Here is a 22,260-nt window from a genome sequence, read left to right as displayed (position 1 = left end):
AAAATAAACTGACAGGGGCTATAACCCTCCCTTACTCTATCCAAAATGAAAAAAAAAAAGTGTTGCCTAGAGTTCTACTTTAAGCACAAATTTCTGATAATTTTATGGAGAGGACTATGCCAATTGTGCAGCAGAAAACATATAGCACAGTGAGGAAGGTCTGTGGTCCAGGCTGATAGGACAGTCAAAATTGGCCTTGTCACATGACATCATGGATCCTCTTCCACCTCTGGTGGTGGGTGAGTGCTGAAGGCACAATTTATTGGCTCGGCAACTGTCTCTCCAGCATTGTTCTGTGAGTCCAGGGTGGCTTGTTGACATAGGAGGTGGCTCAGTGATACCCTGGGCCCACAGAAATGGAATAAAGTTGAAGGACCCGTGTTGGACCATGGAAGATGAGGAATGGGGCAGCTCTAGAACATGGAGGGGATTGGGCTTGAAGACAGGAGTTGGGCTTTGGGGTTTCGTCATCTTTTGTTTTTTACATTTTCTAATGTGTCAGTAGGGCAATACCTGAGGCTGATGACTCCGTGTAGAATTGAGATCCATAACCAGCCAATTACAAGAAATATGACCATCAGCGGGAAAGCAAAGACAAACCAGGAGCCAAAGTTCACCACGTCACAGCCTGGGAAGAAGCTGCATAGAACATAGACATGTAGGTTAGGTTGTATGTAGACAGTACTGAAGGGATTTTACAAAACAAAATGCAAGTTATATATAAAGTCACTTGGGATTCAGGGTCTCAGTCAACCGTATATGCTGCTATATGCAAAAATGGGTGGGCCTTACAAATAGGTGATCCTTGAGTAGTGTGGGTGAGTGTGGCTTAACACTGAAGGTGGGACTTAATGAGCAATTTTGGGTGGAAGGTGAAACCAATCAATGAGCTACAAATGTTGTCCAAGAACATTCTCTTGGTTCATCTGATCTATTTCAACCAGAGTACACACAACATCTCACAGGGTCACTGGGAGTGTACTTCCTGAAGCTTGTGTTGTGTAATCTTCTATCGCTAAATAATACCTGTGCTCTTAAAGCTTAAACCTGAGTGGAAGCAATTTCTAATGTCTTAATACTGTTATTTAATTTCTTCTGATTTTCTATATGTGAGAAACAGCAAGAAGTCCTGGATCACAAACAGGGAATCCCAGGTCACCAGAAACGAACTAATAATTGTTGCCTTTAAGACAAGTCAGGCCTCGTACACACGACCGAGTTTCTCGGCAAAAACCAGCAAGAAACTTGCTGTTTTTTTTTTTTTTGCAGAGGAAACCGGTCGTGTGTACACTTTTCGACGAGGAAACTGTCGAGGATCTCGTCGAGCCAAAAAGAGAGCATGTCTTCTTTTTCCTCAACGGGAATGGGGAAATTTGGCTGGCCGAGATCCTCGACAGTCTAACAAGGAACTCAACGAGCAAAATGATGTGTTTCGGCCTGTCGAGTTTCTCAGTCGTGTGTACGAGGCTTCATTCTTTAAAGCCTCATACACATGATCGGACTTCCAACGGACTTTACTGTGGCATTTGCTCCGAAGGGGCGTTGGCATGACCTTGGTATGCATACACACGGCAGAACTTTTTCAGCCAACATTCACCAAATCACATGTTTTTTTAGCTCTTTACCGCCAATCTTTGGGCAACTTCTGCTATTGTTGTCTGATCTTTAGCATTGGTTCTGAGCATGCGTGTTTGTAATTTGGACTTTAGTCCGATGGACTTGTGTACACACGATCGGATTATCCTCCATCGGACATTTGTTGCCGGAAAGTCTGAGAGCATGAACAGCGAACATTTGTCTGTTGAAAAACCGAAAACAATTGTCCGATGGAGCGTACACACGGTCGGATTGTCCAATAAAACACGTTCATCAGACTGTTGTTGTCAAAAAGTCTGATCGTGTGTATGGGCCTTAAGACATGTCATTATCACTACATGTGGAATAACCGAGTCACACAAAGCATACATCTTTTCTCTGTCTCACTGATGGCCATTCAAGTGTAATAGAACAATCACCTCTTCAGCTGTCCCAGAAGGATGAGGTTGGGTGCTGTCCCAGTTAGGGTGGCGGTTCCTCCAATACTGGCGGAATATGGAATGGATATAAGGAATGCCTTCCAAATTCTGTTCTGGTATGCCCGTTCTTTCGCCATGTCTTTATGCATATCATTCGATATCTCCACTTTTTCGGCCAGCTCTTTTCTGTAAAAGGTTAAAGTGGAACTTATTTATCATCCTAAAAGCAGTAAAACAACACCTTGCACATTTTTTTCACTGCAATCAAGTGAATCTATTGTTTTCCATGGGCAAAGCACAGATTCACTTTATGCCTAGAAGTACAAAAGAAACAAAGTTGGGTGAGAAGTTACATTGTCCACCATTGGAATATGGAATTGGAGTGTTTTAGCCAGATTCACGTACGCCGGCGCAACTTTGTGCGGGCGTAACGTATGTCATTTACATTACACCGCCGCAAGTTAGAGAGGCAAGTGCTGTATTCACAAAGCACTTGCGTCCTAAGTTACGGCGGCGTAGCGTAAATGTGCCGGCGTAAGCGCGCCTAATTCAAATACTTTTGGTAATACGGTATAGTGTATTTTTTAATGATCATAAAATATTTAACATTTTATTTTTCAGTCCTTACCATAATAAATAATATACGTACAGACCCTCTAGACATTTCCTTCAAATAGTCCCAAACCGCAAGCCTAGCTGACCCCGTCCTTCAACTTTTCTACTCCTTGTGCAATATCTGTAGGACTTCTCCTGAACATACAGAGCAAACATCTCCTGGCTGTCCTACAAAGGACTGAGCCTCTTACCTATTGATTACATAAACCCTTCCCTGTACTAAACACCCATTGGAGGCTGATAAGTGCCCTATCTCGGTGTGTTTAGTGGTTTTCCACCCCACCTCTGTTAGTAAAAGATTTGTTCTGATATCTACATGTGTTTAAGATTTGCCATAGTAGTCAGAGGTGTGCAACAGAGGAATTTTGTTCATTTAACGTTATCTGATTAGACAGAATTTTTTATGTCCTCACAATTTTATTTAACCACCAATTTTCAGCTTTCAGCGCTCTCACATTTTGAATGACAATTACTCAGTCATGCAACACTGTATTAATATGATATTTTCCACACAAATAGAGCTTTCTTTTGGTGGTATTTGATCACCACTGGATTTTTTTTCTTTTGCGCTATAATTGAAAAAAGACTGAAAATGTTGTAAAAAAATAAATAAATTTGTTTCAGTTATAAAATTTAGCAAATTAGTCGTTTTTCTTCATAAATTTTGCCCAAAATTTATACTTCTATATATCTTTGGTAAAAGTAACCCAAATAAGTGCAACTTATTTGGTCATTGTGAAAGTTATAAAGTCTACAAGCTATGGTGCCGATCACTGAAAATTGATCACACCTAATGTACCGATGACCTAATTTCTTGAGACACTAACAAGCCAGGAAATTACAAATTACCCCATTTTGGAAAGTAAACACCCCAAGGTATATTCTATGAGGCATAATGAGTCTTTTGAACATGTCATTTTTTTCCACAAGTTTTTGGAAAATGTGGAAAGAAAATGAAACCGCTTTTTTTTTTTTTTTTACACAAAGCTGTCAATTTATAAGATATTTCTAATGAATAGCATGTACATGACACCCCAGAAATAAATTCTGAGTTACCGCATGTGTGAGACTTTTACAGAGCCTGGCCACATACAGAGGCCCAACATGCAGGGAGCACCATCAGGTGTTCTAGGAACATACATTTCAAATCTAATTTGACTACCTATTACACTTTTGTGAGGCACTGTAGTGGCACTGATGGGCACTGTAGTTGTATGAATGAGCACTTTAGTGGCACGGATGAGAACTGATGTGGCAAGCATGAGAACTGATGTGGCATGGATGAGCACTAATGTGGCATGGATTTTTTCATGGATTTGGTATGGATGAGAACTGATATAACATGGATGTGGCACAGATGAGAACGGATGTGGCATGGATGAGCACTGATGTGGCATGGATTTGGTATGGATGAGAACTGATATAACATGGATGTGGCACAGATGATCACTGCTGTGGCACGGATGACACTAATGTGGCACGGATGAGTACTGATGTGGCACGGATAAACCATGGATGGGAATGAATGAGCATAAATGAGCCATGGATGAGCTATGGTTGGGATTGGATGAGCATGAATGAGCCATGGATAAGAATGGATGAGCCATGAATGAGGATGGACGAGCCATGAATGAGGATGGATGAGCCATGAATTAGGATGGATAAGCCATGGAAGGGGATGGATGAGCCAGAATGAGCATGGATGAGCATAAATGTGGATGGATGAGCCATGGATGGAGCATGGATGAGCCATGGATGGAGCATGGATGAGCCATGGATGGAGCATGGATGAGCCATTTATGGGGATGGACGATCCATGGATGGGGATGAATGAGCCATGAATTGGGATGGATGAGCATGAATGGGGATGGATGAGCCATGGATGGAGCATGGATGAGCTAGAAGGAGGATGGATGAGCACAGATCAGCGCTGTGGGCTCTTCAGATCCATCTTACAGCGCTGCTTACCCGGTCCTTCTCTCCTCACACACTGTACCGATTGGTGCGAGGAGAGGGACATGCTTCCAAGTGATCACACTGTCATCCGCCGCTCTTACCGGTCCTCCTATCCCACCGGGAGACCCGATCCGCCACTTCCGGTGGCTAGAGAGAGACTGGCACGAAGCCAGAAACGGCTTTGTTCCAGTCTCCTGTATGTACAACGTCACTTCCGGTTTACTCGGCTGCCAATGGCACCGTTTTTTTTAAAAAAAATACAGTATTCAGAAATGCATTTGTTTGCCAATCTGAATACTTTGAAAAAATAAATAAATAAATAAAATAAGATTTTTTTTTTTAAAGTGCCCCCGTCCCCGCGAGCTTGCACAGCAAAGAAAATGCATACGTGAGTCGCACCAGCATATTTATATGGTGTTCAAATCACACATGTGAGGTATCGCTGCGATCGTCAGAGCGAGAGAAATAATTCTATCACTAGACCTCCCCTGTAACTCTAACCTGGTAACCGTTTTTTTTTTTTTTTTTAACCGTCGCCTCTTGAGATTTTTAGGTACCGTAGTTTGTCGTCATTCCAAGATTGTTCGCAATTTCAAGGCGTAACATGTTTGGTATCTATTTACTCGGCATAACATCATCTTTCACATTATACAAAACAATTGGGCTAACTTTACTGTTTCGTTTATTTCGTGTATTTTTCCTCAAAAAATTACGTTTAAAAGACCGCTGCAAAAATACTGTGTGCCATAATATTGAAACAATCGCCATTTTATTCTCTAGATTTGCTGCTAAATATATATATATATATATATATGGGGGTTCTAAGAAAATTTCCAGCAAAAAATACAGATTTTAACTTGTAAGCAACACATTTTAGAAATAAGCTTAGGCATGAAAGTTAAAATCACACTGGAGTAACATGAAGGTTTATTATTCTCTTTTACTTGACAAATAACTAAACACAGAACAGACTTACTCCTCCATGCTGGTAAGCATCTGCAGTTCTGTTGACACAGGATGTAATCCCTTTTCTTGAAAAGACGCTAAAAGGCAGATGAATGAGTTCATTAGATCTACACTTTTTTACATTAAAACCTTTAACCTTTTTAAGAAAAAAAATGTATACTATATTTTTAGAAACCATATTTAAAAAACAAAATCAGATTTATATTAATGAGCGCCCTGGATGCCCACAACAGAGTGCACTGCAAAGTCTGTGATTGAGTATGGAAGAAGTAGCAGAACACTGATGAGGTCACCACTCTTCTCTCCCTTCATTTTAATAGTTTCACAACCAGTGCTGTTAAAAGAGCTTGTGTTGGCCGTGGGTGCTACACAACACAAAGTGTCACATAATTGTGAAGGAAAATTATAAATGGTTTCCAAATTTTTTACAAATAAATATCTGTAAAGTGTGGCGTGCATTTGTATTCAGCCCCCTTTACTCTGATAGCCCTAACTAAAATCTAGTGGATCCAATTGCCTTCAGAAGTCACCTACAGGGGAGGGCTGGCAGGGTGGAAATCTCCCCCCGGGCTGGTGACACTATGCACAGCCACCGGCCGCCACTACCAAACTGTTTTTGCAGAGCAGGAATATGCCTGCTGGAGCTCTGTTAACACAGTTCACGGCCGCTGCTCACCTCCCACTGGTGGACTCTGATGTAAGGGGTGCCTCTGTGCGGACTCTGATGTAAGGGGACCTCTGTGCGGACTCTGATGTAAGGGGGGCCTCGGTGCGGACTCTCACGTAAGGGGGGCCTCGGTGCGGACTCTTGTGATCATGAAAAATCTTAGACTGTTTTCCTCGATCCATCACTTTTCCACGCTCTATGGGCCACTTGACTGGACTTGCCCCACAGGTCTAAGGCTGCCAGCCCTCCCCTGGTCACCTAATTAGTAAATAGAGCCTGCCTGTGTGTAATTTAATCTCAGTATAAATACAGCTGTTCTGTGAAGCCTTCAGAGGTTTGTCAGAGAATCTTAGTGAACAAATAGCATCAGGAAGGCCAAGGAACACACCAGACAGGTCAGAGATAATGCTGTGGAGAAGGTTAAAGTAGGGTTGGGTTCTAAAAAAAATATCCCAAGCTTTAAACATCTCACAGAGCTCTGTTCAATCCATCATTCGAAAATGGAAAGAGTATGGCACAACTGCAAACCTACCAACACATGGCCATCCACCTAAACTGACCGGCTGGGAAAGGAGAGCAAGCATCAGAGAAGCAGCCAAGAGGCCCATGGTAACTCTGGAGGAGCTGCAGAGATCCACAGCTCAGGTGGGAGAATCTGTCCACAGGACAACTATTAGTGGTGCACTCCACAAATCTGCCCTTTATGGAAGAGTGGCAAGAAGAAAGCGATTGTTGAAAGAAATACATAAGAAGTCCCGTTTGCAGTTTTCGAGAAGCCATGTGAAGGACACAGCAAACATGTGCAAGAAGGTGCTCTGGACAGAGGAGATCAAATTTGAACTTTTTGGCCTAAAATCAAAACGTTATGTGTGGCAGAAAACTAACACTGCACAACACCCTGAACACATATCCCCACCGTGAAACATGGTGGTGGCAGGATCATGTTGTGGGGATGATTTTCTGCAGCAGGGGCAGGGAAGCTGGTCAGAGTTGATGGGAAGATGGATGAAGCCAAATACAGGGCAATCTTAGAAGAAAACCTGTTAGAGTCTGAAAAAGACTTGAGACTGGGGCGGAGGTTCACCTTCCAGCAAGACAACGACCCTAAACATACAGCCAGAGCTACAACGGAATGGTTTTGATCAAAGCATATTCATGTGTTGGAATTGCCCAGTCAAAGTCCAGACCTAAATCCAATTGAGAATCTGTGGCAAGACTTGAAAATTGCTGATCACAGACGCTCTCCATCCAATCTGACAGAGCTTGAGTGATTTTGCAAAGAAGAATGGGCAAAAATGTCCTCTCCAGATGTGCAAAGCTGGTAGAGACATCCCCAAAGAGACTTGCAGCTGTAATTGCAGTGAAAGGAGGTTCTACAAAGTATTGACTCAGGGGGGCGCCATACAAATGTACCCCACACTTTTCACATATTTATTTGTAACATTTTTAAAAACATTTATCATTTTCCTTCGACTTCACAATTTTGTGCCACTTGTGTTGGTCCATCACATAAAATCACAAAAAAATACATTTACATTTTTGGTTGTAACATGACAAAATGTGGAACATTTCAAGGGGTATGAATACTTTTTCAAGGTACTGTATAAAAACAGGTTCAGGTACGTTGCTAGCAATTAGAATAAATAAAGCAGCTTGCTGAGATGTCTGAATGGAACTTCCAACTTTTTATTTTTTTAGCTCCCTGAGTCTGGGGCACATGCTCCTATTTATGTGATGGAAAGGTTTGTTTCTGCTGTAGTTCTAGTGTCTCCTCTCTACCCTGTCGAATTATGAGAATCCACAGCTCTTAATACCCGGACAAGCTTCTGATCAGGTACTACACTGGAGCAGTGCAATACATGATACCAGAATGTTGGGTATAAAGGTTCCATTCCGCTCTTGCAATACCTGGGGTTTGTTACTACATCAAGGTATAGGGACTAGGGGTAGTATAAGGTATAAGGAATAGGGGTAGTATAAGGTATAAGGACTAGGGGTAGTATAAGGTAAAGGGACTAGAGGTAGTATAAGGTATAAGGAATATAGGTAGTATAAGGTATAAGGAATAGGGGTAGTATAAGGTATAAGGACTAGGGGTAGTATAAGGTATAAGGAATAGGGGTAGTATAAGGTATAAGGACTAGGGGTAGTATAAGGTATAAGGACTAGGGGTATTATAAGGAATAGGGGTAGTATAAGGTATAAGGAATAGGGGTAGTATAAGGACTAGGGGTAGTATGAGGTATAAGGACTAGGGGTAGTATAAGGTATAAGGACTAGGGGTAGTATAAGGTATAAGGAATAGGGGTAGTATAAGGTATAAGGACTAGGGGTAGTATAAGGTATAAGGACTAGGGGTAGTAAAAGGTATAAGGAATAGGGGTAGTATAAGGTATAAGGAATAGGGGTAGTATAAGGTATAAGGACTAGGGGTAGTATAAGGTAAAAGGACTAAAGGTAGTATAAGGTATAAGGAATAGGGGTAATATAAGGTATAAGGAATAGGGGTAGTATAAGGTATAAGGAATAGGGGTAGTATAAGGTATAAGTAATTTAGGTAGTATAAGGTATAAGGAATAGGGGTAGTATAAGGTATAAGGACTAGGGGTAGTATAATGTATAAGGACTAGGGGTAGTATAAGGTATAAGGACTACGGGTAGTATAAGGTATACAGACTAGGAGTAGTATAAGGCTAGGGGTAGTATAAGGTATAAGGACTAGGGGTAGTATAAGGTATAAGGACTAGGGATAGTATAAGGTATAAGGACTAGGAGTAGTATAAGGCTAGGGGTAGTATAAGGTATAATGACTAGGGGTAGTATAAGGTATAAGGACTAGGGGTAGTATAAGGTATAAGGACAAGGGGTAGTATAAGGTATAAGGACGAGGGGTAGTATAAGGTATAAGGAATAGGGGTAGTATAAGGTATAAGGACTAGGGGTAGTATAAGGTATAAGGACTAGGGGTAGTATAAGGAATAGTATAAGGTATAAGGAATAGGGGTAGTATAAGGAATAGGGGTATTATAAGGTATAAGGAATAGGGGTTGGAAAAGGTATAAGGAATAGGGGTAGTATAAGGAATAGGGGTAGTATAAGGTATAAGGAATAGGGGTAGTATAAGGTATAAGGAATAGGGGTAGTATAAGGAATAGGGGTATTATAAGGTATAAGGAATAGGGGTAGTATAAGGTATAAGGAATAGGGGTAGTATAAGGAATAGGGGTAGTATAAGGTATAAGGAATAGGGGTAGTATAAGGTATAAGGAATAGGGGTAGTATAAGGAATAGGGGTAGTATAAGGAATAGGGGTAGTATAAGGTATAAGGAATAGGGGTAGTATAAGGTATAAGGAATAGGGGTAGTATAAGGAATAGGGGTAGTATAAGGTATAAGGACTAGGGGTAGTATAAGGAATAGGGGTAGTATAAGGTATAAGGAATAGGGGTAGTATAAGGAATAGGGGTAGTATAAGGTATAAGGACTAGGGGTAGTATAACGTATAAGGAATAGGGGCAGTATGAGGTATAAGGAATAGGAGTAGTATAAGGTATAAGGACTAGGGGTAGTATAAGGCATAAGGAATAGGGGTAGTATAAGGTATAAGGAATAGGGGTAGTATAAGGAATAGGGGTAGTATAAGGTATAAGGACTAGGGGTAGTATAAGGTATAAGGACTAGGGGTAGTATAAGGACTAGGGGTAGTATAAGGTATAAGGACTAGGGGTAGTATAAGGTATAAGGACTAGGGGTAGTATAAGGTATAAGGACTAGGGGTAGTATAAGGTATAAGGACTAGGGGTAGTATAAGGTATAAGGACTAGGGGTAGTATAAGGTAAAGGGACTAGAGGTAGTATAAGGTATAAGGAATATAGGTAGTATAAGGTATAAGGAATAGGGGTAGTATAAGGTATAAGGACTAGGGGTAGTATAAGGTATAAGGAATAGGGGTAGTATAAGGTATAAGGACTAGGGGTAGTATAAGGTATAAGGACTAGGGGTATTATAAGGAATAGGGGTAGTATAAGGTATAAGGAATAGGGGTAGTATAAGGACTAGGGGTAGTATGAGGTATAAGGACTAGGGGTAGTATAAGGTATAAGGACTAGGGGTAGTATAAGGTATAAGGAATAGGGGTAGTATAAGGTATAAGGACTAGGGGTAGTATAAGGTATAAGGACTAGGGGTAGTAAAAGGTATAAGGAATAGGGGTAGTATAAGGTATAAGGAATAGGGGTAGTATAAGGTATAAGGACTAGGGGTAGTATAAGGTAAAAGGACTAAAGGTAGTATAAGGTATAAGGAATAGGGGTAGTATAAGGTATAAGGAATAGGGGTAGTATAAGGTATAAGGAATAGGGGTAGTATAAGGTATAAGTAATTTAGGTAGTATAAGGTATAAGGAATAGGGGTAGTATAAGGTATAAGGACTAGGGGTAGTATAATGTATAAGGACTAGGGGTAGTATAAGGTATAAGGACTACGGGTAGTATAAGGTATACAGACTAGGAGTAGTATAAGGCTAGGGGTAGTATAAGGTATAAGGACTAGGGGTAGTATAAGGTATAAGGACTAGGGATAGTATAAGGTATAAGGACTAGGAGTAGTATAAGGCTAGGGGTAGTATAAGGTATAAGGACTAGGGGTAGTATAAGGTATAAGGACAAGGGGTAGTATAAGGTATAAGGACGAGGGGTAGTATAAGGTATAAGGAATAGGGGTAGTATAAGGTATAAGGACTAGGGGTAGTATAAGGTATAAGGACTAGGGGTAGTATAAGGAATAGTATAAGGTATAAGGAATAGGGGTAGTATAAGGAATAGGGGTATTATAAGGTATAAGGAATAGGGGTTGGAAAAGGTATAAGGAATAGGGGTAGTATAAGGAATAGGGGTAGTATAAGGTATAAGGAATAGGGGTAGTATAAGGTATAAGGAATAGGGGTAGTATAAGGAATAGGGGTAGTATAAGGTATAAGGAATAGGGGTAGTATAAGGTATAAGGAATAGGGGTAGTATAAGGACTAGGAGTAGTATAAGGAATAGGGGTAGTATAAGGTATAAGGAATAGGGGTAGTATAAGGTATAAGGAATAGGGGTAGTATAAGGAATAGGGGTAGTATAAGGTATAAGGACTAGGGGTAGTATAAGGAATAGGGGTAGTATAAGGTATAAGGAATAGGGGTAGTATAAGGAATAGGGGTAGTATAAGGTATAAGGACTAGGGGTAGTATAACGTATAAGGAATAGGGGCAGTATGAGGTATAAGGAATAGGAGTAGTATAAGGTATAAGGACTAGGGGTAGTATAAGGCATAAGGAATAGGGGTAGTATAAGGTATAAGGAATAGGGGTAGTATAAGGTATAAGGAATAGGGGTAGTATAAGGAATAGGGGTAGTATAAGGAATAGGGGTAGTATAAGGTATAAGGAATAGGGGTAGTATAAGGTATAAGGAATAGGGGTAGTATAAGGAATAGGGGTAGTATAAGGTATAAGGACTAGGGGTAGTATAAGGAATAGGGGTAGTATAAGGTATAAGGAATAGGGGTAGTATAAGGAATAGGGGTAGTATAAGGTATAAGGACTAGGGGTAGTATAACGTATAAGGAATAGGGGCAGTATGAGGTATAAGGAATAGGAGTAGTATAAGGTATAAGGACTAGGGGTAGTATAAGGCATAAGGAATAGGGGTAGTATAAGGTATAAGGAATAGGGGTAGTATAAGGAATAGGGGTAGTATAAGGAATAGGGGTAGTATAAGGTATAAGGACTAGGGGTAGTATAAGGTATAAGGACTAGGGGTAGTATAAGGACTAGGGGTAGTATAAGGTATAAGGACTAGGGGTAGTATAAGGTATAAGGACTAGGGGTAGTATAAGGTATAAGGACTAGGGGTAGTATAAGGTATAAGGACTAGGGGTAGTATAAGGTATAAGGAATAGGGGTAATACTGCTTGAAATAAATTAGTATAGACCTATAGTAGATGAAAATACGAGGGATCAGTTGGTGAAAAAGGCAGAGCCATAATTTCTCCTGCTCTGTCTTGTTAAAAGTTTAATATTTAATCTAATTTATGATCTGTCTCATACTAATAGACCTTTAACCCCCCTGTCCTTAATGCAGACAGAACAGTATGTAAGTAAGTAGGTCATTACAGCCAACATCGTTTTTTCTTTCAAAGGGAATGCATAGTTTTCATATATAGTTCTTTTTTATGCTCAGGACTAACATATTTTGCGTATGGTTATTTTATTTTCACGCTATGAACCAGCAGTTCTAGACACCTTTTTAAATGTAAACCAGGCTAATTTTAGCTGCTATGCTTAAAATCAGTACCTGAATCTCAGATTACACACACAGCTAAATTAGTTAGGGGGTGACTCACACTCCCTCTCTCCCTGTTCTGCACAGCTGTGTAATGTTTCCGTTAGAGAGACACTAAAGCAAAGAGTATCAGATGTGATTTTTTGGGGGGAAAACCTCATCGGTGCCCTGAGTCTGTCCGGTATTAGATGTTCACTTGGGCTAAAGATACCAATAACAAAATAAAAAGGCCTCAGGCACGTGGATGTTTACAGGCTAATGTCCTCTAGTGTAAAATCCCCAGTACTTTCCACACCCAGGGAGCCGCAGGTGCCACATAAGGTAGCCCATACAAGTGAGTAGCTGTATGTAGCCATATAGACATGCCTGGAGCTTGAATGAAGTACATAAGCAAAGGGCATACATGACAGGGTGGAAGGGATACCAGACAGTTAGGCCCGTCGCGACAAGGCAAGCAAACCAAGCAATTGCTTGGGGCTCCGACCTGGCCTGGGGCCCCAAGCAAGGCCCTTGACGCTCTGCCTATAGATGCTGAAGCCGCCTGAGCGCTCTATAGAGAGCCTCAAGCGGCTGCAGCACTGCTGCCTCTCTCGTCACTTCTTCCCCTTTCCTGTAGCGTGGCTGAGCTCCTCTTCCTTCCTCCTGTCAGTCCGGCCGCGTACCGCGCGGTACAGGAGATTCGGTTTCCTGTTCCCGGCGGGACTGACAGGAAGTGCACACTGAGTGCTCACTTTCTTTCAGTCCGGCCGGGAACAGGAAACTGAATCTCCTGCCGCGCGGTACAATAGGGGGAGTAAAAAAAACATAGGGAGGGAGGGGGGAGTAAAAAGAACATGAGGGGGAGTAAAAAAAACATAGGGAGGGGGAGGGGGTTTTATATAAAGTGTGGGTGAACTTAAACTCTATCGCTATGCTGTGGTTCCTGTAGGCTTTGCGTGCGTGCAGGGGGGGGGGGTTTGGGGGGGGCTCCATGTCCATTTTGCTTGGGGCCCTTCAAACAGCCCTGCAGACAGTAGTGGGTTAAATAGGTTAATAAGGTATAAAAGGTCAGGATTCTTACCTTATTGACCCAGCAGATGGTGATGGGGAGGAGCAGGAGAGATAGTAGTTGGAGGGGAGGAGTGAAGGGGTTTCACATGCAGACTGGAAATCTTAGGAGGAACGTTCCTCCCGCCCTGGTGATTTTGTTTTGTAATTTTTGCTGATGAGGGTGGACGTTTGAGGTCCTTGACAAGGGCCTTAAACATGGTGTTTACGGATAAAATGGGGACCCATCTCAGGTATGGAGTCCTCTTGTTGGTTAAGTTTAGACATACCCGGGTAGTGTAAGGTGGTAGGGGTTTGTGGCCAGTTAGGATAGTCCACGAGGCGGTGTTTGGCAGCTGGGGACAGAACCTAGCTTAATGGTACCACGGTACTGGGGCCTGAGTTGGGGGGCGCTGGAGCCGATCAGTGCCGTTCGGAAAGCCCCAAAAAGACTGGGAAAGACAAGGAAATACTCCATTCCCGAGCCTTTCCGAGGTTTGCCAAGGTCAGCCGAGCTGTCCTCAGACCTTTATGGCCGTTTCCGAGGCTCTCCGGCTCCCCCGCCTCTGGCCGCATGCGGTATTGCATGCAATTGAAGTCAATGCAGAACAAATTATTTTAGTTTCCATTGACTTCAATGGGGAAACTCGCTTTGATATGCAAGTTCTTTGGATTACGAGCATTTTCCTGGAACGGATTATGCTCGTAATCTGAGGTTCCACTGTATTGGTAAACAGGTGGGATCTGAACTACCCGTGTCACGGTGTAAACGCCAATGGCTTCTTCATTTTCCGGCACACGTGTACAACTTTTTTACCCCAAACACAGAGGTGGTGGAGAGGCATTTACACTACAACCTAGAATTGTGGAAAAAAAAATCACCCCAAACCAATGAAGTTTGCTTTTAATGGTCTTCTTGTGGCGTAAGTCACTATATTGGGGTTGATGGAGTAAGAAGATTTCTGTAGAACGTCAAGATGGCCTTCAACATCTCAAAATCATCCACAGTTATTTGTTTCAAGCTGAGCTTGAGATATTGAGCTCTGTATTTAACAGGCTTTATGGACAGTGGCTAAGATAAGTCTGTTAAATGAGAAAAGGAGTGTTGGGCCCTACCCACTGGACTTCCTTTAGCCTTGATTATAATACATAATAAATATGTATACATACACACTGCACACTCCCATAAAGTACAAGTGGACTCCAATAGGGTCCTCTCCATAAAGAACCATGGTCACCCATCTGCTCCAGTTTGAATTACCTGGGTTACTATCACTGCCCTTCTTCCCTTTTTTTTCATCAAACCTTTCTCCAAAGAGGCTTTTCAGGATGGCGTTGGCTATGGGAAGCATCATGGCGGTAGAGGCAGTGTTACTTAACCACATGGATAGGAAAGCGGTGGTCATCATCATCCCCAGTATGAGCCTGCAAAATGAATAAAAAGATGTCTAGGGAGAGGCTAAGTAGAGGCCAATCAGGTTGCAGTAAAATGCATACAGTGGAACCTCCGATTACGAGCATAGTCCGTTCCAGGAGAATGCTCGTAATCCAAAGTACTCGCATATCAAAGTGAGTTTCCCCATTGAAGTCGATGGAAACGAAAATAATTGACTTCAATGGCATGCAATACCGCATGCGGCCAGAGGTGGGGAGAGCCTCGGAAATGGCTGGAAAGGCCCGAGGACATCTTGGCTGACCTCAGAAAGACTCTATTCCCGAGGTTTGCCAAGGTCAGCCGAGCTGTCCTCTGGCCTTTCCGTGCGTTTACGAAAGGCTGCGATTTAGCGCCGTTTGGCTCCATTGGCTCCGGTGCCCCCTACCTCAGGCCAAACGTGGTACTGCACACCGCTTGGCCTGAATCCTCCTCATTTTGCAAGACAAACCGAGTTAGGATTTTTTTTTTCATTTTAATTTTACAGTGCTCGTATTGCGAAACGCTCGTTAACCGTGTTACTCGCAATCTGAGGTTCCACTGTATCTATACACGCACATGTGAAGGATTGCCTTAGACACCATGGAGCAGATTTATTAAACCTGCAGCATGCAAAATCTGGTGCGGCTCTGCATAGGAGCCAATCAGCTTCCAGGTTTTATTATTAAAGCTTAATTGAACAAGCTGAAGTTAGAAGCTGATTGGCCACCATGCACAGCTGCACCAGATTCTGAGTGCTCCAGTTTTAGTAAATCTCCCCTTATGTGCCGTCCATAGCAGTCAATCAAATTCTTGCAGTGTGGGAGGAACAGTACCAGTGGGAAGGTGTATGGAGGAGCACCGAGTACAAAAATGCTTTACGTAAAGGACTATCGGAAAAGTTTATTGGTTAAAAGCACCAGACTAGGCCAATCACTTTACGGTAAATCCATCGGGATCAATGTTTTCTCCTATTAGTCCAGCGCTATCACACACATATCAGACATCTAATTGGCTGACTTTTTTCAGTTATTTCAACAAACCCCTACTGATTTAAAGTGACACTAAAGCCTTTAATATTAAAATAAAATAAAATAACAAGTGGCCCCGATCCTCGTTTCTGGGGTCCCTCATCGGCTCTCTCGGGTCCTCCCCGCTTCCGATAACCCCCTTTGGGAAGCGCTCTCCCAAGGGGGTTACCTTGCAGGTGCGCTCCTGAGTCCTGTATTCGGCGTCCATAGCCGACTACAGGACTCGGCCTCGCCCCCCCCCCCGGCCCTCGCGTCATTGAATTTGATTGACAGCAGTGCGAGTCAATTGCTGCGCTGCTATCAATCTATCCAATGAAGAGCCGAGAAGACAGAGGAAAGCAAAAGCGTGTTCGCGACACAGGACTTTCCAGGGCTCAGGTAAGTAAAACAGGGGGGTTGGGGGGCCGGCAATCATCAGATGTTTTTTCACCCCTTGTAGACCAAAGCTCGGTTACTAGTACAATAAAATGCATATAAAAGTCAAAAAGAGAATATATTTAAAAAAAATACAGTACCTAGCGGGCTGTACTCCCACCAACATGAGGACTTTGAGGGCAATCCGCCTGTGTAGATTCCACTCCTCTATAGCAGCAGCCATGAGCAATCCACTAAGAAACAGGAAGTTTGTGTCCAAGAAGTACTGCGGGCAAACCTTGCTGGAGGGCAGGATGCCCATGAAAGGGAATAGCACTATTGGAAGCATGGCAGTAACCGCCAGAGGTAGAGCCTCCGTACACCAGTAGAAGGCCATCAGAAGGACCACAAAGAGGCATTTTCCTTCCTGCAACCATAAAGAAAATTGGCTATTATTTATTTGCATATCTAACAATTGCTAGTAGTTTGTTGCCCATATATATTAGTATGATGGCCCATTTGTTGCCTACATATTGTAACAATCACTCGTTTGTTGCCCATACATTGCCATGACTACCTATTTGCTGCCCAAGTATTACCACGATTTAGCATTGTTACCATTATATTGACAAGATTATCTTCCTGTGTCCCATGTAGTACCATAGTTGCCTGTTAGTTGCCCAAGTACCAAAATTATTCCCTGTTTGTTGCCGATTTACCACCTATTGCACTCATTTCTTTTTTTTTTTAATAAGGAATAAGTTACAGCTATAGACTCCTTTATTAAAGCAATGAGCTCTTGTTATTATGTATCACCATGTTCTGACTGCCCATGTGTTGCCCACTGTAACGGCTACCCAAGTAGTGAGAGGGTATCAGCCGTTGGAGACGTCCTTTTCCCTGGCAAGTTGCGATATACAAGTACCGCTGGTATAATCCCATCCACAAGATCCAGAGAGAGAGAGTCAGGTGCAGCTGTAAAAAGAGCAGAATAATAGTCCCATAGAATGCCCTTTCAAGAACGAGACGGGGCTACGTTTTGAAGGGTCAAGTAGACTGTTTTAATGGTACATTCACCTGGTTTATATCTAGTTACAAGCTGTTACAGGTGCAATGAAAATCTCCGCCCCCTCCTCACACAGGGGGGGCTTCAATACAGATACTTTGAAATAATGACATCCCCTTGAGCTAATCAGTATCCAGACACACTCCGAGCTATGTTTAACATGACCTGACCAGACACATTCTTTTATCAATAGAATTCAATTAACCTTTAGAACAATACACACTCACAGATAATCCCATCAGCATACACCTGACAGGAGACTGCTAACTTGTAATATAATACACAAAAGAGAGTCAATTAGCTGAAGAAGGGGACATTAGAATTTAGCAGTGAAAGAGTCACTCTACAATTAACCCTTTGTATGCCTCACTGCATGATGATTATAGATGTCCAGGCAGAATACATAGTTCTGTTACACCCACATATTGTAACAATTTTTTGTTTGTTGCCCATTCATTTGCATGACGGACCATTTATTGTATCGCATATTGTAAAGACTGCTTGTTTATTGCCCAGGTATTGCCATGACTACTCATTTGTTGCCTGTGTATTACCATGATTCTGCTTTGTTGCCCACATACTGTCACTATTATCTGTCTATGCTCCATGTAATATCATGTTAGTTGCTCAAGTATTGTTATGATGTCCGATTATTACTACAAATGCATTGGTTAATTGGTATTATTAGAGTTGCCCATGTGTTGCCCCATTTGTTGTCCATGTTTTGACACAACTGCCAGTGTGTTGTTCACATACTATGGCTGCCAGTGTGCTACACTTGCCAGTCTGTGACATGATTTTTCATTTCTTGTCCACGGATTGCTACACGTAAACAGAAAAGTGATGGCAGAAAAAGACAAAGTATTCCATTAAAGCGGAGTTCCACCCAAAAATGTGTAACACCGGTATTTGCTCCTACTTCCGGGAATCAATCACCGCGGTGGCCTACGCCACATCCGGCGCCTACTCCGTCCCCGCGCTGTCTTCTGGGAGACACACAGGTCCCAGAAGACAGCAGGGACCAATGTAATTGCGCAGCACAAATCACGCATGCGCAGTAGGGAACCAGGAAGTGAAGCCGCAAAGCTTCACTTCCTGATTCCCTTACCAAAGATGGCGACGGCAGCACCCGAGAGCCAAAGGGCAAATCGACTTCGGGACCCGACATCGTGGGCGCCCTCGACAGGTAAGTGTCTATATATTAAAAGTCAGCAGCTGCAGTATTTGTAGCGGCTGACTTTTAATATATTTTTTTTTCTGCGGAACTCCGCTTTAAGTCTGCCTATTTTATTGTTACTTTATTGTCTGAGTATAGATCTATGTTTATCCCAAGCATGTTTGAAGCTGTTTACTTTTGCCTCACTCACTACCTCTGCTACCCTTTCAGTAAAAAAATACTTTCTACAAAGGTTTGTATTTGTCTGTAGATAAAATCTTCCCGACTGGGGACAGTGACAGCAGTAAAAACTCTAAAGCTAAACTCCAGGATAAGTGAATATTGTCTTTAAAAAAATATATATATATTTATATTATATATATATATAGTCTAAATAGATTCATCATGTGGATTCTTATTAAATCTTGGTGTGCTTTGTGTGTTTCTTCCAGATCAGTGCAGTGATCCAGTGTGTAATAAAGACCGCTCACTGCTGCTCACTTTCCTTGTGCAGGGTGACTGGTCTTGTCTCCGCCCCCTCCTGTAGTTTTCTGCAGATAGCCTGTAGTGGGTGGAGCCTGCTGGGCCCCTCCCACAGTGTTAGTGTCGCTGCTACTTTTACAAAGTAACATTTGGGTTTGCAAAGGCATTTGGTGCACACAAAGTGGATGTATATTCTTTGTGGCTATTGGGGAATATATGTAAATGAAATTTTTTTGTGCCTGGAGTCCAGCTTTAATTCCAAGGTAATGGACCCATGCCCAATCTACACTCCCTATTGTCAGGGAAATTAGGCCTTTACACTATGCGCACACCATATCTCCTGTGCTAATAAGCACACATTTTGTCTAATGATATAATGCATCTTACTTATAGCTCTATTTCCCGTATATCCCCAAGTAAACAGACATCACCACAGCTTACGTTCTTATCTCCATCAGCATGACTGCCCTCCTTCCAGCATTCTTGGCTTTTTATTCGTAAAATGACAAAAGCTATGACAAACAGGAAGTGATGGCTCCAGCAGCCAATCGCTTCCTCCAAGGGAAGTGACATCACAGGATATCCTTCCAACAGGATGAGTTAATACAAACAACCAATGAATAATGGCTAAAGGAGTCCTTTGGGTGTGTCTGAGCAGAGATAGGGTGTATGTCTTTACCTGGAAGCCATGTTGCACAACTAAACAAAGGAAACCACATGGCTGAACAAACATGGACACCATCTCTGACCAGAACAACGCATACCCAGATTATACTACCGTTCCTTGTAAATGGGAGGCTATCTGCAGGCGTGCGCTACGAATCTCGACTTGTGCTGATCAGACACAGCAGAGACAAGAGCGTACATCCGCCTATAACCGATAATGTCCTTGCAGAGCAAACATATCCCCTCCAGACGATCATTCTGTGCATCACACAGGGGCCCTTCGCCGGTGGACATCATATCCCCACTCTGCAAACACCTCTCTCCAATCCCAGGAAGTTTTCCACTACCAGACGGGACTCAACCAGCATCAGTCTGTCTCAGTCAGCTTCTTTAGAGCGGGCTGCGGGAGTACTAACACTGGGCGACACTATGACAATACATATTAAACATAAGATCTCCACAACACTATCTCCTTTTCTTCTACCGCCCTACACACACTTTTGCTTTTTCCTTATTTTCTTCAATCTCCCATGTGGCTCTTTTATAAACACACTTCACACTATTTGTTTTGTTGCTCAGCCATAGTCATACTGTGTTCTACTTCCCTTTGTGTTGTAACCCTTTTCTCCATTGATTTTCACATTCGTGAGACTTATTTTTCATTAGAAATGATCGAATGTGTAGCGATACACCACTTTGCTTTTAATTTCTCTCTCTATTGATCATTGGATTCAAGCATAATGAATAGATGAATATAATGAAAAGATACATATCTGGTCCACTTAGCCTTCAAAATTTGCCTATAACCCATGTTCCAATCTAATGTTTCTTTAAACCCTATAGGGAGTTAGGGAGTGAACAGCTGAACTAATATGGGATGAGACCATCACAACCTGTCCGCTCAGTACACAGTATCATAAGGAAATTATTTAAAAAAAAGGAGAGGGGGAGAAAAGATTCAGAAAGGGGGAAAAACTAGTATCTTGGTGTTCCTGGACGGAAATTTATGTATCTAAAGCAGGGGTCTCAAACTGGTGGCCCTCCGGCTGTTGCGAAACTACAAATCCCATCATGCCTCTGCCTGAGGGAGTCATGCTTGTAACTGTCAGCCTTGCAATGCATCATTGGAATTGTAGTTCTGCAACAGCTGGAAGGCCGCCAGTTTGAGACCCCAGATCTAAAGCCTGATTGTGGCCATGTCTGGTGACATCTAATGTGTCGATGTAACGACTGACTTAAGAGATACAGTGGAACCTCGGATTACGAGCATAATCCTTTCAAGGAGAATGCTCGTAATCCAAAAGAAACTCAATCCAAAGAAACTCAAAGCGAGTTTCCCCATTGAAGTCAATGGATACGAAAATGATTTGTTCTGCATTGACTTCAATGGGATGCAATACCGCACACGGCCAGAGGTGGGGGGGGCACCGGACAGCCTCGGAAAGGGCTGAAAAGGCCCGAGGACACTTCGGCTGACCTCGGCAAACCTCGGAAAGACTTCCTACCCGAGATTTGCCGAGGTCAGCTGTGCTGTCCTCTGGCCTTTCTGTGCATTTTCGAAACGGCGGCTCTGTTTGGCTACGGCGCCCCCCCCCACCTCAGGCCAAATGCGTTACTGCACACTCGCAAGACGAGTCACGATTTTTTTTAAAACAGAGCTCGTATTGCGAAACCCTACTTAAAGCGGGAGTTCACCCAATTCCTTCGGAAGACTGTCAATCAAGAAGGAACGCCCAGTCCCGCAGCCCATACCCGGAAGCGGCGGAGAAGATGCATCTCGTAAACGGGTAAGTACGGATCATATTTTAAAACAAATAGCCGATTCCCCTAGACAAAACGAGCATGAAGCGAAGGGGAAAATGTGTAAGGTATGGGTGAACCTCCGCTTTAACCACGTTACTCGCAGAAGCATAGCAAAGCTTAGTCTACGCTAAGTGAATGGGGGCAAAGGGATTATTTTTTAAACCAACATTCTATATATATAGCCCAGTTTTAAAGTTCCTCGGTTTGCTCTCAAATAATATTGACGCTCCTTACCTGAACCAATGGTTCCCCAATGTAGTGGAAATTTACAAAGGAGAAAAATGTATAATCTCCTTTAAGGCCCAGTTTATTAACACGTGGATTATAGCAGATTAGGTGCTTTGTGTTATATAAACATTTCACTCGATTTAGGAAGAAAAAAAAAATGAGCTAGCCAAAGTGGAACACTTTATAAAGCGTTAAAACTCATTTGGAGCAACGTGGCTGCCAAATAAGTTATTTCTGGACGTGGCATACACAAGGGGGCATTGTTTGTTGGTGAATTCCTCTCCTGTAGAAAATGAAGGCAATAAATACGGCCTAATGAAGACAAGGGTTGGGGTCTAGAAATGGATGGAAGTCTATCATTTGTCTGACTTGAGAACCAGGTCACAGCCAATAAGGGTGAAGCTTGGAATGGCTTGTAATCCAATTTCGAGTCCCTCTGTTATCAATACATATCACAGATTTCCCATGTCTTGAGCCCCAGAACAATGAC

General features: G+C 42.5%; 1 protein-coding gene across 1 annotated transcript in view; it reads right to left on the bottom strand.

Moving 5' to 3' along the window:
• SLC13A3 (solute carrier family 13 member 3) overlaps positions 1-22,260 on the bottom strand; it is a 44,994-nt gene that overhangs the window by 13,062 nt on the left and 9,672 nt on the right. The window contains exons 2-6 of the mRNA XM_040330359.1: positions 16,530-16,795; positions 14,834-14,997; positions 5,563-5,629; positions 2,016-2,201; positions 514-639 (exon numbers count right to left, since the gene is read on the bottom strand). Coding sequence (XP_040186293.1) covers positions 514-639; positions 2,016-2,201; positions 5,563-5,629; positions 14,834-14,997; positions 16,530-16,795 — 809 coding nt within the window. The remainder of the gene's footprint in view (positions 1-513; positions 640-2,015; positions 2,202-5,562; positions 5,630-14,833; positions 14,998-16,529; positions 16,796-22,260) is intronic.

Source organism: Rana temporaria, chromosome 12 (genome assembly GCF_905171775.1).
Source record: "Rana temporaria chromosome 12, aRanTem1.1, whole genome shotgun sequence".
Classification (NCBI taxonomy): Eukaryota; Metazoa; Chordata; class Amphibia; order Anura; family Ranidae; genus Rana; species Rana temporaria.
This window is presented reverse-complemented; position numbering and strand designations above follow the sequence as displayed.